Source organism: Petromyzon marinus, chromosome 59 (assembly GCF_048934315.1).
Source record: "Petromyzon marinus isolate PM22_M1 ecotype Great Lakes invasive population chromosome 59, UKy_Petmar_22M1.pri1.0, whole genome shotgun sequence".
Lineage (NCBI taxonomy): Eukaryota > Metazoa > Chordata > Hyperoartia > Petromyzontiformes > Petromyzontidae > Petromyzon > Petromyzon marinus.
The window spans coordinates 12,788,423-12,801,445 of NC_133725.1; the positions used below are offsets into that span (position 1 = coordinate 12,788,423).

Sequence of the window (13,023 nt, forward strand, 5' to 3'; positions counted from 1 at the left end):
CTGTCTCTCTCTGTCTCTCTCCCTGTCTCTCTATCCATCTCTCTCTATCTCTCTATCTCTGTCTATCTGTGTCTCTCTCTGTCTCTCTCGCTCTCCTGCAGACCGATTCGGCCATCCTCTCTGCCCGGCCACGAAGCGTCACCCGGGAAGCATTCCCCTGCATTTCGTGCTGTGGGGATGTGGAGCTCAGCTCGTGAACTTTATCAGAAACTGCCTACAGTAAGAACAAAGACAAAGATCCCCCATGTAGCCTCTAGCAGGCTGTAGGGGCAAGTGCTGTTAGTAGTAGCGAGTAGCAGCACCTACACACAGACAAAATCCCCCGTGTAGCCTCTAGCAGACTGTAGGGGCAAGTGCTGTTAGTAGTAGCGAGTAGCAGCATCTATGAAGGCCGGTGCTGTGGCACACACAGAGGGGGTGGGTGGCCAGCACCACGCCCGGCCGCCTTTGTCTCAGGGTTGGAGATGTTTACACACCGCACCAGGTACTCTTTTGAGGCTGAGTCGACCGAGGGGAGGACCAGGACCGGTTGTTCAGATAATCGCAGTCACTGGTGTTGGCTGTGAGCGGGAATCGAACACGTACACACACGTACACACACTCACACGCCACTAAGTGGCAGTGATGTCACCACGACGCTTGTGCCAGGCCATGTGCACCTTGAGGCCACGTGAAGTGTCGAACGCTCGCCCGCTGGCAGGAGGTCACGGGGCAGACCCAGGTGCCACAGGTCGACTGACTGAGATGACTGGCTGATGCACCACCTGTGCCCCCTACTGTGCCAACCTGCTGTGCTTTAGCCACCCGGCGCTCCGCTCGTTGTTGTGAGCGTCGCTCCTCCGCCCTCTGTTGTTGTTGGAGGGCGACTGCCTCCAACTGCCCAGTAGCGTCCTTCACGAGCCTCCTGCACAGAGGCCGATCTTGACACCGCTGGTACCAGTCATCAGCAAGTCCACTCAGCTCCACGTCCTCCTGTACCACGTCACTCCATCTCTTCTCTAGCCCGTGCCGTGCCCGTTTAGCCCCCTCAATCCGGCTGAACAAAAGCTGTTTCAGCATGCGGTGGCTGGGCATGCGGGCTACATGACCCAGCCATCGCAGCCTTGCCCGCCGGAGGAGCTCACCGATGGGACCTTGCCCAGATCTTTCAAGGATTTGTGAGCTCCTCACACAATCCAGTCTGGTTAAACCCAAGATGGATCGTAGGCAGGCCAGCCTAAATGTTTCTAACCGGCAAAGATGTTCCATTAGGGGGGTCCACGTTTCGCAAGCGTAGAGAAGGGAGGGAATGACGGTGGCCGAGAAGACCTGAAGCTTAGTGCGGAGCGAGAGACCAGGTAGCTTCCACACAGCGTTACGCAACCAATTAAAAGATATTGCCGCTCGACTGATTCGGAGTGAGACCTCTGCTGTTAAACTGGAGCCGGTCATAAGCACACTGCCCAGGTATGGGAAACTCTCCACTCGCTCCACAACTGCCCCATCACCGATTGGGAGTTGTGGGGGTGGAGTGTCCGATGGTACAATACCCAGGCAGGTGCTTAGTTTGGGTGGGGCTGATGGTAAGGCCCCACCTCTTAGTGGTACGCTCCAGTCTCAGCAGCAGCGTCTCCAACTCCTCCTCTGAATGAGCAGCTATTACCCAATCATCAGCATACATAACGTGGTTGAGCAATACGGAGCCATCCCTTGACCGCACCCGGGCATCGATCAGCCTCCCATTATATCTGTACCATATAGAGATTCCCCCGGTACAGCTATTGAAGGCTTCACGAACTATGTGGTCAAAATAGATGTTAAATAATGTGGGAGCCAGAGGACATCCCTGTCGCACCCCAAGGTGTACAGGTAATGGCTCTGACTCCCGGCCACGTAGTTTTACCCGGGCCCGCTCACCATCATGAAGGTCCTTAATGATCGTGAGCAGAGCGTCAGGTACTCCAAAAGCACGAAGAACAACCCAGAGCCCAGGCCTACTGATGGTATCATAGGCCTTGACCAGGTCAATAAAGCAGAGATGTAGGTCTTGTTGGAATTCCCTACACCTCTGCTGTAGCAGACGGACAGAAAATATGGCATCTGTGCAGGACCGCCCTTTCCTGAAACCACATTGGGGCTCCGCAAGCCTCTCCTCAGCGTGCCTGGCAAGGCGATGCTGAATAATCCTTGCCAGGACCTTTCCCGGCACACTGAGGAGTGAGATGCCCCTGTAGTTGTTACAGTCTGTGCGGTCCCCCTTCTTAAAAAGGGGGACTACCAGGGCATCCTTCCAATCCTGCGGAACCCGTCCAGTGGTCCAGACTGTTGTTATGATGTCATATAGGGCAGTCTGTGCACAAACGCCACCCTCCCTCAGCATTTCGCATGGGAGATCATCTCTGCCCGCTGCCTTTCCTGGTCTCAGACTCCGGATCGCCTTCAGTACTTCCTCAACAGATGGCACCTCAGCCAGCCACTCACAGGGGGTGACTTCTTCCAATATTTGAGGCACCGCAGCCTCAGCAGGGTCATCCTCACTTTGTGCCACGATGTTTTCCTGGCTGAGGGATTTTCCCTCCCCCAGGACCTCACAGAAATGCCCAGCAAATCTGCAAACCTATTCCTGGGGGTTGGAGATTAGATCACCGTTTTTTCCCCTAATGATGGTAATAGGTGTGGCGCTGCAGGTTACTTTTTTGATGGAGTTAAATAGAGATTTGTGATCACGGGCCACGGAGACAGACTCCATCTCCTCAGCAACCCGCGACCACCACCCATCCTTGCAGCGCCTCACGGCTCTCCGAACCTCCGAGCGAAGGCTGCGGTAAGCCTCCTCATTCTCTGACGTGGGATTCTGTAGCCGATGACAGTGGGCCTGTCGTTTTTTCTCAACCATCCTGAACACCTTCTCTGTCAGCCAGGGTCTCTGGGGAGGTCTGGACCGCGTACCCAAAGCAGCCATTGCAGCTGCATGAGTCACAGTCCTAAACCTCGCCCATTTCCCCTCGACATCAGGAGGAGTCGGGGACGATGCCAATCCCAGCCGCAAGCGATGATTAAATTCTCGCTTGCAACTTTCATCAGATAACTGAGACCAGGCCACTTTAGGTTGGCATGGGGTCCTGGGTGTACACCCACCACCGGAGTGGAAGAATGGCAGGCGCATCTTACATATGACTAGTCAATGGTCAGAGGGCAGATCAGCTCCACGGTAGATCCTGGTGTCAAGGACATGGGCTCGCATCCGCTGGTCCGTAACTATGTAGTCCAGCAGATGTTCTTGCTTGGACCCGGCATGCATCCATGATGTTGTGTGGATGCGCCGATGCCAGAACAGCGTGTTGGTAATTACAAGCCCATGGGCTGCACAAAAATCTAGCAGCCTCCTACCGTTGTTATTGAGCTGATCTGGCCCATGCCCTTCAATCACTCCAGACCAGGTGCCAGCATCATGACCAACTCGGCCATTGAAGTCACCCAACATGATGACTCTATCCCGAGGGGCCACTTTAGCCAGCACCTGTGACAGGAGGTCATAGAAGGCATCTGACTCATTGGCTTTGCCTGCATCCTTTCACGGATGTTCATCTTCGGTGGGGGCATAAGTAACCACGACCACCATTCCTCGCCTCCGGTTGATGGGAAGGCGAGCCCAAAGTAGCCTGGGGCTTACAGCTTCCCACACCTCACCGCCACGCTCCCACGCCCCCTTCGTTCTTTTGTTCAACAGAAGAGCCACATCCTGTTGTTTGGCAGTCTGCTGCCCCGAGTAGAGGACTGTCCACCCATCATGGTGGCAGGAGCCAGAACCGGTCCACCGGACCTCCTGAATGCCACAGAGATCCAGGCGGTACCGGTCCAGCTCCCGACAGAGGAGTGGCAGCCTCTCCTCCGCAGTGAGCGTTCGAACATTCCACGTTGCCACCCGTAGTGGTTTTTCGTTGTTTCTGGAGGAGCCCCGAGGGTAGATATTCAATCTCCTGGCTCCGCCAATTGGGGTTTGGCCAGGGGACGTCATAGACGCCTGGCCCCCCGGGGCCTCCGGCACAAGCTTATTAGCTATATACTTAATTCGCGGTTTAGTGGTAATTAATTGAAGGTGGAGGGGTTACCAGCCCCTCGCACCCGTCCAGAGCTCCCGTTTAGACCCTGTGGTGGACACAGATGCCATGAGGGGAGGAGCCAATCGAAATTGGACCTCCCCCCACAGCACTGTCCACGGCAGAGTTGCCCGTCCGGCACCACGAGGAGGTAGGGGGTTGTTTTGCCGGACGGACCTACACACACGTACACACACACGTACAGATACACACGTACACACACACGTACACACACACACGTACACACACACGTACAGACACACACGTACACACACACACGTACACACACACACACGTACAGACACACACGTACACACACACACGTACACACACACACGTACAGACACACACGTACAGACACGATCAGATCGGAACGTGACGTACGTCTAGCGAACGTCATATCCTCACCCCGCCTCACCCCCCTTCTTGTCCTTCCCCCCCCCCTCCGTGCCCCCCCTAACCCCCTCCGTGCCCCCCCTCACCCCCCTCCGTGCCCCCCCTCACCCTAGCTGGGATCCGGAACTCCGCATGACACCGGAGCAGGCGCTGGCTCACGGCTGGCTCCAGAGCGACGACACCGCCAGCCCCAGCGACGACCTCCCCACCACCAGCCGGGCCCTCCCCACCACCAGCCGGGCCCTCCCCACCACCAGCCATGCCCTCCCCACCACCAGCCGGGCCCTCCCTACCACCAGCCGGGCCCTCCCCACCACCAGCCGGGCCCTCCCCAGAGCTGTGAAGCCACGGTGAGGCTCTCTCTGTGTGTATGGGTCTCTGTGGGTCTCTATGAGTCTCTATGAGTCTCTGTGTGTATGGGTCTCTGTGTGTATGGGTCTCTGTGTGTCTCTGTATGTGTATGGGTCTCTAAGAGTATGGGTCTCTGTGAGTATGGGTCTCTGTGAGTTTCTGTGGGTCTCTATGAGTATGGGTCTCTGTGAGTCTCTGTGGGTCTCTATGAGTATGGGTCTCCATGAGTATGGGTCTCTGTGAGTCTCTGTGGGTCTCTATGAGTATGGGTCTCTGTGTGTATGGGTCTCTGCTGGTCTCTATGAGTATGAGTCTCTGTGAGTCTCTGTGAGTCTCTATGAGTATGGGTCTCTGCTGGTCTCTATGAGTATGGGTCGCTGTGAGTCTCTGTGGGTCTCTATGAGTATGGGTCTCTGTGAGTCTCGGTGGGTCTCTATGAGTATGGGTCTCTGTGAGTCTCGGTGGGTCTCTATGAGTATGGGTCTCTATGAGTATGGGTCTCTGTGGGTCTCTGCTGGTCTCTATGAGTATGGGTCTCTGTGAGTCTCTGTGGGTCTCTATGAGTATGGGTCTCTGTGAGTCTCTGTGGGTCTCTATGAGTATGGGTCTCTGTAAGTCTCTGTGGGTCTCTATGGGTATGGGTCTCTATGAGTATGGGTCTCTGTGAGTCTCTGTGGGTCTCTATGAGTATGGGTGTCTATGTGTATGGGTCTCTGTGTGTATGGGTCTCTGCTGGTCTCTATGAGTATGGGTCTCTGTGAGTCTCTGTGGGTCTCTATGAGTATGGGTCTCTGTGTGTATGGGTCTCTGCTGATCTCTATGAGTATAGGTCTCTATGAGTCTCTGTGGGTCTCTATGGGTATGGGTCTCTATGAGTATGGGCCTCTGTGAGTCTCTGTGGGTTTCTATGAGTATGGGTCTCTGTGAGTCTCTGCGGGTCTCTATGAGTATGGGTCTCTATGAGTATGGGTCTCTGTGAGTCTCTGTGGGTCTCTATGAGTATGGGTCTCTGTGAATCTCTGTGGGTGTTTATGAGTATGGGTCTCTATGAGCATGGGTCTCTATGAGTATGGGTCTCTATGAGTATGGGTCTCTGTGAATCTCTGTGGGTGTCTATGAGTCTGTAGAAACTCGTGATGGGCAAGTCCACTCCTGGGGGTGGGGACCGACTGTGACCTCTGGCCGTAGTCGCGCGATGCTGACGTGGTGGTGCTGTGGTGTTGCTGCCTCTCTCTCCACAGAGCTCAGCCGGAGAAGAGGCTCCCATCATCATCATCATCATCCTCCTCCTCCGATGAGGAGGGGGAGGAGGAGGAGCAGGAGGAGGAGGAGAAGGAGGAGGATGAGGAGGAGATGGAGGAGGACGAGGACGAGGAGGAGGATGAGGATGAGGAGGATGAGGATGAGGAGGATGAGGAGGAGGAGGAGGATGAGGAGGATGAGGAGGAGGATGAGGAAGATGAGGATGAGGAGGATGAGGATGAGGAGGATGAGGAGGAGGATGAGGACGAGGAGGAGGAGACGGAGGATGAGGAGGAGATGGAGGAGGACGAGGAGGCGGAGGAGGCGATGGAGGAGGAGGAGTTGGATGAGGATGAGATGGATGAGGAGATAGAGGAGGAAACGGGGGATGAGGAAAAGGATGAGAATGAGGAGCAGGAGAACAAATGTGAGGAGGAGGGGGGTGATGAGGAGACAGAGGAGGAGGTGGAGAAGGTGGTGGTCGTGGTGGTGCAAGAGGTCGAGACGAAGGTGGTGAAGATGGAAGTGAACGAGGACAAGATGGAGGAGGAGGAGAAGACGGAGGAGGAGAAGGAGGAGAAGGACGAGAAGATGGAGGAGAAGGAGGTGGAGGAGGTGGAGGAGGAGACGGATGAGGAGAAGGAGGAGGAGAAGGAGGTGGTGGTGGTGGTGGCCGTGGTGCAAGAGGTCGAGACGAAGGAGTTGGAGGAGGAGACAGAAGAGAACAAGGAGAAGATGGAGAAGATGGAGGAGGTGGAGATGCGGCAACAGCAGAAGAAGGAGGAGGAGGAGGAGAAGAAGAAGAGGAAGCGAGGGGGCTTGGCCCAACTGGGCAGGGCGCTCCGCTCACTCCGGTCGCTCTTCGGCCGCCTGCTGCTGTGTGGTGGACGGCCCACGGCAGAGTAGCGGCGTGGTGGTGGTGGTGGAGTCGGTGCCATCCACCACCACGAGCAGCACCACCACCGCACGCACCACCCACTCACCCCGTAACACCACACTCACCACACACACCCAGCCACACACACCCAGCCCACATACACACACTCACCCCACACACACACACACTCACCCCACACACACTCACCCCACACACACTCACCCCACACACACACTCACCCCACACACACACTCACCACACACACACTCACCACACACACTCACCACACACACACACTCACCCCACACACTCCCGTGGGGAAACAGCTGTGGCAGAAGACGAAAGAGTGGAAACCCAGACATGGACTGGACACAGCCACTCTGACTGCACTCACCACACAGCCCACCACTCACTCACCACACACTCAGCCCAGTAGCCTACCCAGGGCCCGCTTACCCCGGGACTCCAGCCCATGCTGGTTTTCATCCGGTGGCAGTCCTCAAAGGAGGAGGATGAGGGAGGGAGTGACCTCGCCACACGGTTTCCAGGACATGGGGAGGGGGAAGGGAGGCCTGGTGCAGGCACTGGGCGAGAAGCCTGTCTAGGCCCTGCCACGTGAAGTTTGTTTAAGAAAAAATGTTATAATTTAATCATATATAGCTCTGTACATAATATCGTAGTTTTGAATGTTATTATTGTAAATATTATAATTATTGTAAGAATGTTGTGTTCTTCTAAGAGGGTTGTTATTGTGCATAAAGTCACCGGGACGTGAGATGACCTTGCGGACGTTGATTTTGTGGGGTCTGGTGCCGTCGATTGTCAGTGACGTGTGGGGTCTGGGTTCATCTTGGCCGTGTCACTGGGGTTTATAATGGGCAGGTAGGGTGGGTTCATCTTGGCCGTGTCACTGGGGTTTATAATGGACAGGTAGGGTGGGTTTATAATGGGCAGGTAGGGTGGGTTTATAATGGACAGGTAGGGTGGGTTTATAATGGGCAGGTAGGGTGGGTTCATCTTGGCCGTGTCACTGGGGTTTATAATGGGCAGGTAGGGTGGGTTTATAATGGACAGGTAGGGTGGGTTATAATGGACAGGTAGGGTGGGTTTATAATGGGCAGGTAGGGTGGGTTTATAATGGGCAGGTAGGGTGGGTTCATAATGGATAGGTAGGGTGGGTTTATAATGGGCAGGTAGGGTGGGTTTATAATGAACAGGTAGGGTGGGTTTACAATGGGCAGGTAGGGTGGGTTTATAATTGGCAGGTAGGGTGGGTTTATAATGGGCAGGTAGGGTGGGTATTTAATGGTCAGGTAGGATGGGTTTATAATGGACAGGTAGGGTGGGTTTATAATGGACAGGTAGGGTGGGTTTATAATGGGCAGGTAGAGTGGGTTAATAATGCGCAGGTAGAGTGGGTTTATAATGGACAGGTAGGGTGGGTTTATAATGGGCAGGTAGAGTGGGTTTATAATGGGCACGTAGAGTGGGTTCATAATGGACAGGTGGGGTGGATTTATAATGGGCAGGTAGGGTGGGATGGCGATTGGACGCCTTCCCCACGTAAGATGGCGGTTAGGTGCCTTCCCTATGCAAGATGGCGGTTGGGCGCCTTCCCTTGGTCCCTTTCCAAATAGATTGGTCCCTTTCCACGTTAATGGGTCTCTTTGTGAGTCTGTGGGCGTATGTTGTGAGTCTACCGGCGTCCGTTGTGAGTCTGCTTGTGTCCGTTGTGAGTCTGTGGGTGTCCGTTCTGAGTCTGCGGGTGTCTGTTGCGAGTCTGTGGGTGTCCGTTGTGAGTCTTCCGGCGTCCGTTGTGAGTCTGCTTGTGTCCGTTGTGTGTCTGTGGGTGTCTGTTCTGAGTCTGCGGGTGTCTGTTGTGAGTCTGTGGGTGTCTGTTGCGAGTCTGTGGGTGTCCGTTGCGAGTCTGCGGGTGTCTGTTGTGAGTCTGTGGGTGTCCGTTCTGAGTCTGCGGGTGTCTGTTGTGAGTCTGCGGGTGTCTGTTGTGAGTCTGTGGGTGTCCATTGTGAGTCTGTGGGTGTCCGTTGTGAGTCTGCGGGTGTCCGTTGTGAGTCTGTGGATGTCCATTGTGAGTCTGCGGGTGTCCGTTGTGAGTCTGTGGGTGTTCCTTGTGAGTCTGTTGGTGTCCGTTGCGAGTCTGTGGGTGTCTGTTGTGAGTCTGTGGGTGTCCATTGTGAGTCTGCGGGTGTCCGTTGTGAATCTGTGGGTGTTCATTGTGAGTCTGCGGGTGTCCGTTGTGAGTCTGTGGGTGTTCATTGTGAGTCTGTGGGTGTCCGTTGCGAGTCTGTGGGTGTCCGTTCTGAGTCTGCGGGTGTCTGTTGTGAGTCTGCGGGTGTCCGTTGTGAGTCTGTGGGTGTCCGTTGCGAGTCTGTGCGTGTCCGTTGTGAGTCTGCGGGTGGTGTTAGTGATTGTGGTTGTTAGTAGTGGTGATAGTGGTGGTGTTACTGGTGTTAGTGATGGTGGTGTTGGTGGTATTAGTGATGGTGGTGTAAGTGAGGTGATCAGATGCCATGGTGGTCCCCATCTTTAAGAAGGGAGACCGCACAGACTGTAACAACTACAGGGGCATCTCACTCCTCAGTGTGCCGGGAAAGGTCCTGGCAAGGATTATTCAACACTGCCTTACCAGGCATGCTGAGGAGAGGCTTGCGGAGCCCCAATGTGGTTTCAGGAAAGGGTGGTCCTGCACAGATGTCATATTTTCTGTCCGTTTGCTAAAGCAGAGGTGTAGGGAATTCCAACAAGACCTACATCTCTGCTTTATTGACCTGGTAAAGGCCTATGACACCATAAGTAGGCCTGCTCTCTGGCTTCTTCGTGCTTTCGGAGTCCCTGACCCGCTGCTCACGATCTTTAAGGACCTTCATTATGGTGAGCGGACCCGGGTAAAACTACATTGCCGGGAGTCGGAGCCATTCCCTGTTCACCTTGGGGTGCGACAGGGATGTCCTCTGGCTCCAACATTATTTAACATCTATTTCGACCACGTAGTTCGTGAGGCCTTCAGTAGCTGTACCGGAGGAATTTCCATCTGGTACAGATACAGTGGGAGGCTGATCAATGCCCGGATGCCGTCAAGGGATGGCTCCCTATTGGTCAACCACGTTATGTATGCCGATGACGTGATAATTGCGGCTCACTCAGAGGAGGAGTTGGAGGCGCTGCTGCTAAAACTGGAGTGTGCCACTAAGAGGTGGGGCCTTACCATCAGCCCCACCAAAACGAAGCACCTGCCTGGGTATTTTGTACCATCGAGCACTCCACCCCCACAACTCCCAATCGGTGATGGGGCAGTTGTGGAGAGAGTGGAAAGTTTCCCATACCTGGGCAGTGTGCTCATGACCGTCTCCGGTTTAACAGCAGAGGTCTCACTCCGAATCAGTCGAGCGGCATTATCTTTTCAGCAGTTGGGTAACGCTGTGTGGAAGCTACCTGGTCTGTCGCTCCACACGAAGCTTCGGGTCTTCTCAGCCACAGTCATTCCCTCCCTTCTCTACGCTTGTGAAACGTGGACCCCCCTAATGGAACATCTTTGCCGGTTAGAAACGTTGAGGCTGGCCTGCCTCCGATCAATCCTGGGTTTAACAAGGCTGGATTGTGTGAGGAGCTCACAAATCCTCGAAAGATCTGGACAAAGCCCCATCAGTGAGCTCCTCCGGCAGTCAAGGCTGCGTTGGCTGGGCCATGCAGCCTGCATGCCCAATCACCGCATGCCCAAGCAGATTTTATTTGGCCGGATCGAGGGGGCTTAACGGACGCAGCACGGGCTAGAGAAGAGATGGAATGATGTGGTACAGCAGGATGTGGAGCTGAGTGGACTTGCCGATAACTGGTACCAGCTGTGTCAAGATCGGCCTCTGTGGAAGAGGCTCGTGAAGGACGCTACTGGGCAGTTGGAGGCAGTCGCCCTCCAACAACAACGGAGAGCGCAGGAACGACGCTCCCAACAACGAGCAGAGCGCCGGATGGCTAAAGCACAGCAAGTTGGCACAGTAAGGGGCACAGGTGGTGCATCAGCCAGTCATCTCAGTCAGTCGACCTGTGGCACCTGGGTCTGCCCCGTGACCTCCTGCCAGCGGGCGGGCGTTCGACACTTCACTTGGCCTCAAGGTGCACATGGCCTGGCACAAGCGTCGTGGTGACATCACCGCCACTTAGTGGCGAATGGCGATTGTTGTTGTTGGTGTTAGTGATGGTGGAATTTTTGTTGCTGGTGTTAGTCGTGGTGGTGTTAGTGATGGTGGTATTATTGGTGCTGGTAGTGGTGTTCGTGGTGGTCTTAGTGGTGGTGTTAGTGTTGGTGGTATTATTGGTGGTGGTGTTAGTAGTGGTGTTAGTTATGGTGTTAGTGGGGTAGTGTAGCGGTTAGCGCGCTGCTCTAAGAACCTGGCGACCTGGGTTTGATTCCCGCTCACAGCCAACATTGGTGACGATTATCTGAACTGGTCCTGGGCCTCACCCTAGATCGACTCAGCCTTAAATGAGTACCTGGTGGGAGGTGCAAACATTGCCACTGGGGAGACAAAGGCGGCCGGGCGTGGTGTTGGCTACCCACCCTCTCGTGTGCCGTGCCGGCCTTCATAGGTGCTCGCGGACAGCACTTGCCCCAACAGTCTGTTAAGGCTATACGGGGGATCTTTGTCTTTGTTCGTGGTGTTAATTGTGGTGTTAGTAGTGGTGTTCGTAGTAGTGGTGTTCGTAGTAGTGGTGTTCGTAGTGGTGGTGTTCGTAGTGGTGGTGTTGGTGGTGTTAGGAGTAGTGTTAGTAGTGGTGTCCGAACAGAGGAGCAACGCTCACGACAACAACCTTTGAGCCGGGCATCTAAAATGCAGCAAGTTGGCACAGTCATCTCAGTCAGACAACTCATGGCACCTGGGTCTGCCCTGTGACCGCCTGTCAGTGAGCCTTCGGCACTTCACGTGGTCTCAAAGTGCACCTGGCCTGGCACAGGCGCCGTGGTCACATCACCGCTACTTAGTGGCGAATGGCAGTTGTTGTTTTTTGTATTTTTCGTATTGTGTGACTGGTGAGGATGTGAGTCCGTGTTGATGAGAGTCCGCATTGTGACGTGACGTGGGTTTAGACGTGGGTGTGTCATGCCCCTTCAACTCTGCGTGTCCCTTGCCTCTGTCTGCCGCTCTCCACGCAGAGACCCGGACCGCGCGAGAGACACCGTGAGCTCTGAGCACCCTCGTCTGCAAGTTGCTACCATGGAGGTACATGTGGCTCCTCGACTCGTGTGGTGAAGTATGGGTGGACGTGTGTTCTCCCCTCTGCGTGTGCCTACCTGTCACCTGTATACCTGGGTGTGCTTCTCCTTGCCCGCCTAAGTGTGTGCGCGTCTATCAGAGTGTCTCTCCGAGATCCTGTTGGTGTACGTGCCCGTCTACGCGTGAGCATCTACAGCGCTGTTATCTATCCACTGATGGATGAACGCCTCTCTCCCTGAGACCCTACTACCCCTCACATCCTGTGATGGAATAATCTGCCAAGCGCCGATTTCGTCGCACCATCTCTCTAGCGGCTCTCCTCTCTGATGTGTTCTGTTCCTTGGTTGTCGCTCCGTTATTATTCTTGACCGTGAGCCATTGTTGTCCCTCCTAGCCATGGCTCGTCCGGCCCGAGTCCCACTCACTCCTCTTAACAGTTTGAACGATGCCATTGACCTGCGTGTGACCTCGAAATCCACACGTCTTTCATTGTAAATCCAAGCATGGCAACTGATATTGGCCAAATATCCCAACGCTGAGAACTGGCAACATCTCGGCAGGACCCTCCTGAATGTGGAGCCCAGGATGTCAGAGATGCTGGCTCAGTGCTCGCCCACTGCACTTGCTCCAACATCTTAATCAAGCCCATGTGGTGGACGTTTGGCTTTGTGTGTGTAGATCAGCCGAGCTGGAGAGGCTCGGAGTAACGGCGAGTCTTGCACCACGTGGAGTGCGCTGTCCTCAGCGCGCACCGGCTCCATCCGCAGCAAATCGCCACAAGGTAAGAATAGAAATGAGTGACGTCAAGATGGCCACGCTGAATGGTGGGACATCACGACGGTCATGT

The 13,023-nt window shown here is 54.8% G+C and overlaps 1 protein-coding gene across 1 annotated transcript in view; it reads left to right on the forward strand.

Moving 5' to 3' along the window:
• Positions 1–5,000, forward strand: part of LOC142905865 (dual specificity tyrosine-phosphorylation-regulated kinase 2-like) — an 81,266-nt gene extending 76,266 nt beyond the window's left edge. The window contains exons 11-12 of the mRNA XM_076053122.1: positions 102–219; positions 4,589–5,000. Of these exons, the coding sequence (XP_075909237.1) occupies positions 102–219; positions 4,589–4,829 (359 nt within the window). The 3' untranslated portion in view covers positions 4,830–5,000. The remainder of the gene's footprint in view (positions 1–101; positions 220–4,588) is intronic.
• The last annotated feature ends 8,023 nt before the right edge of the window (positions 5,001–13,023 follow it).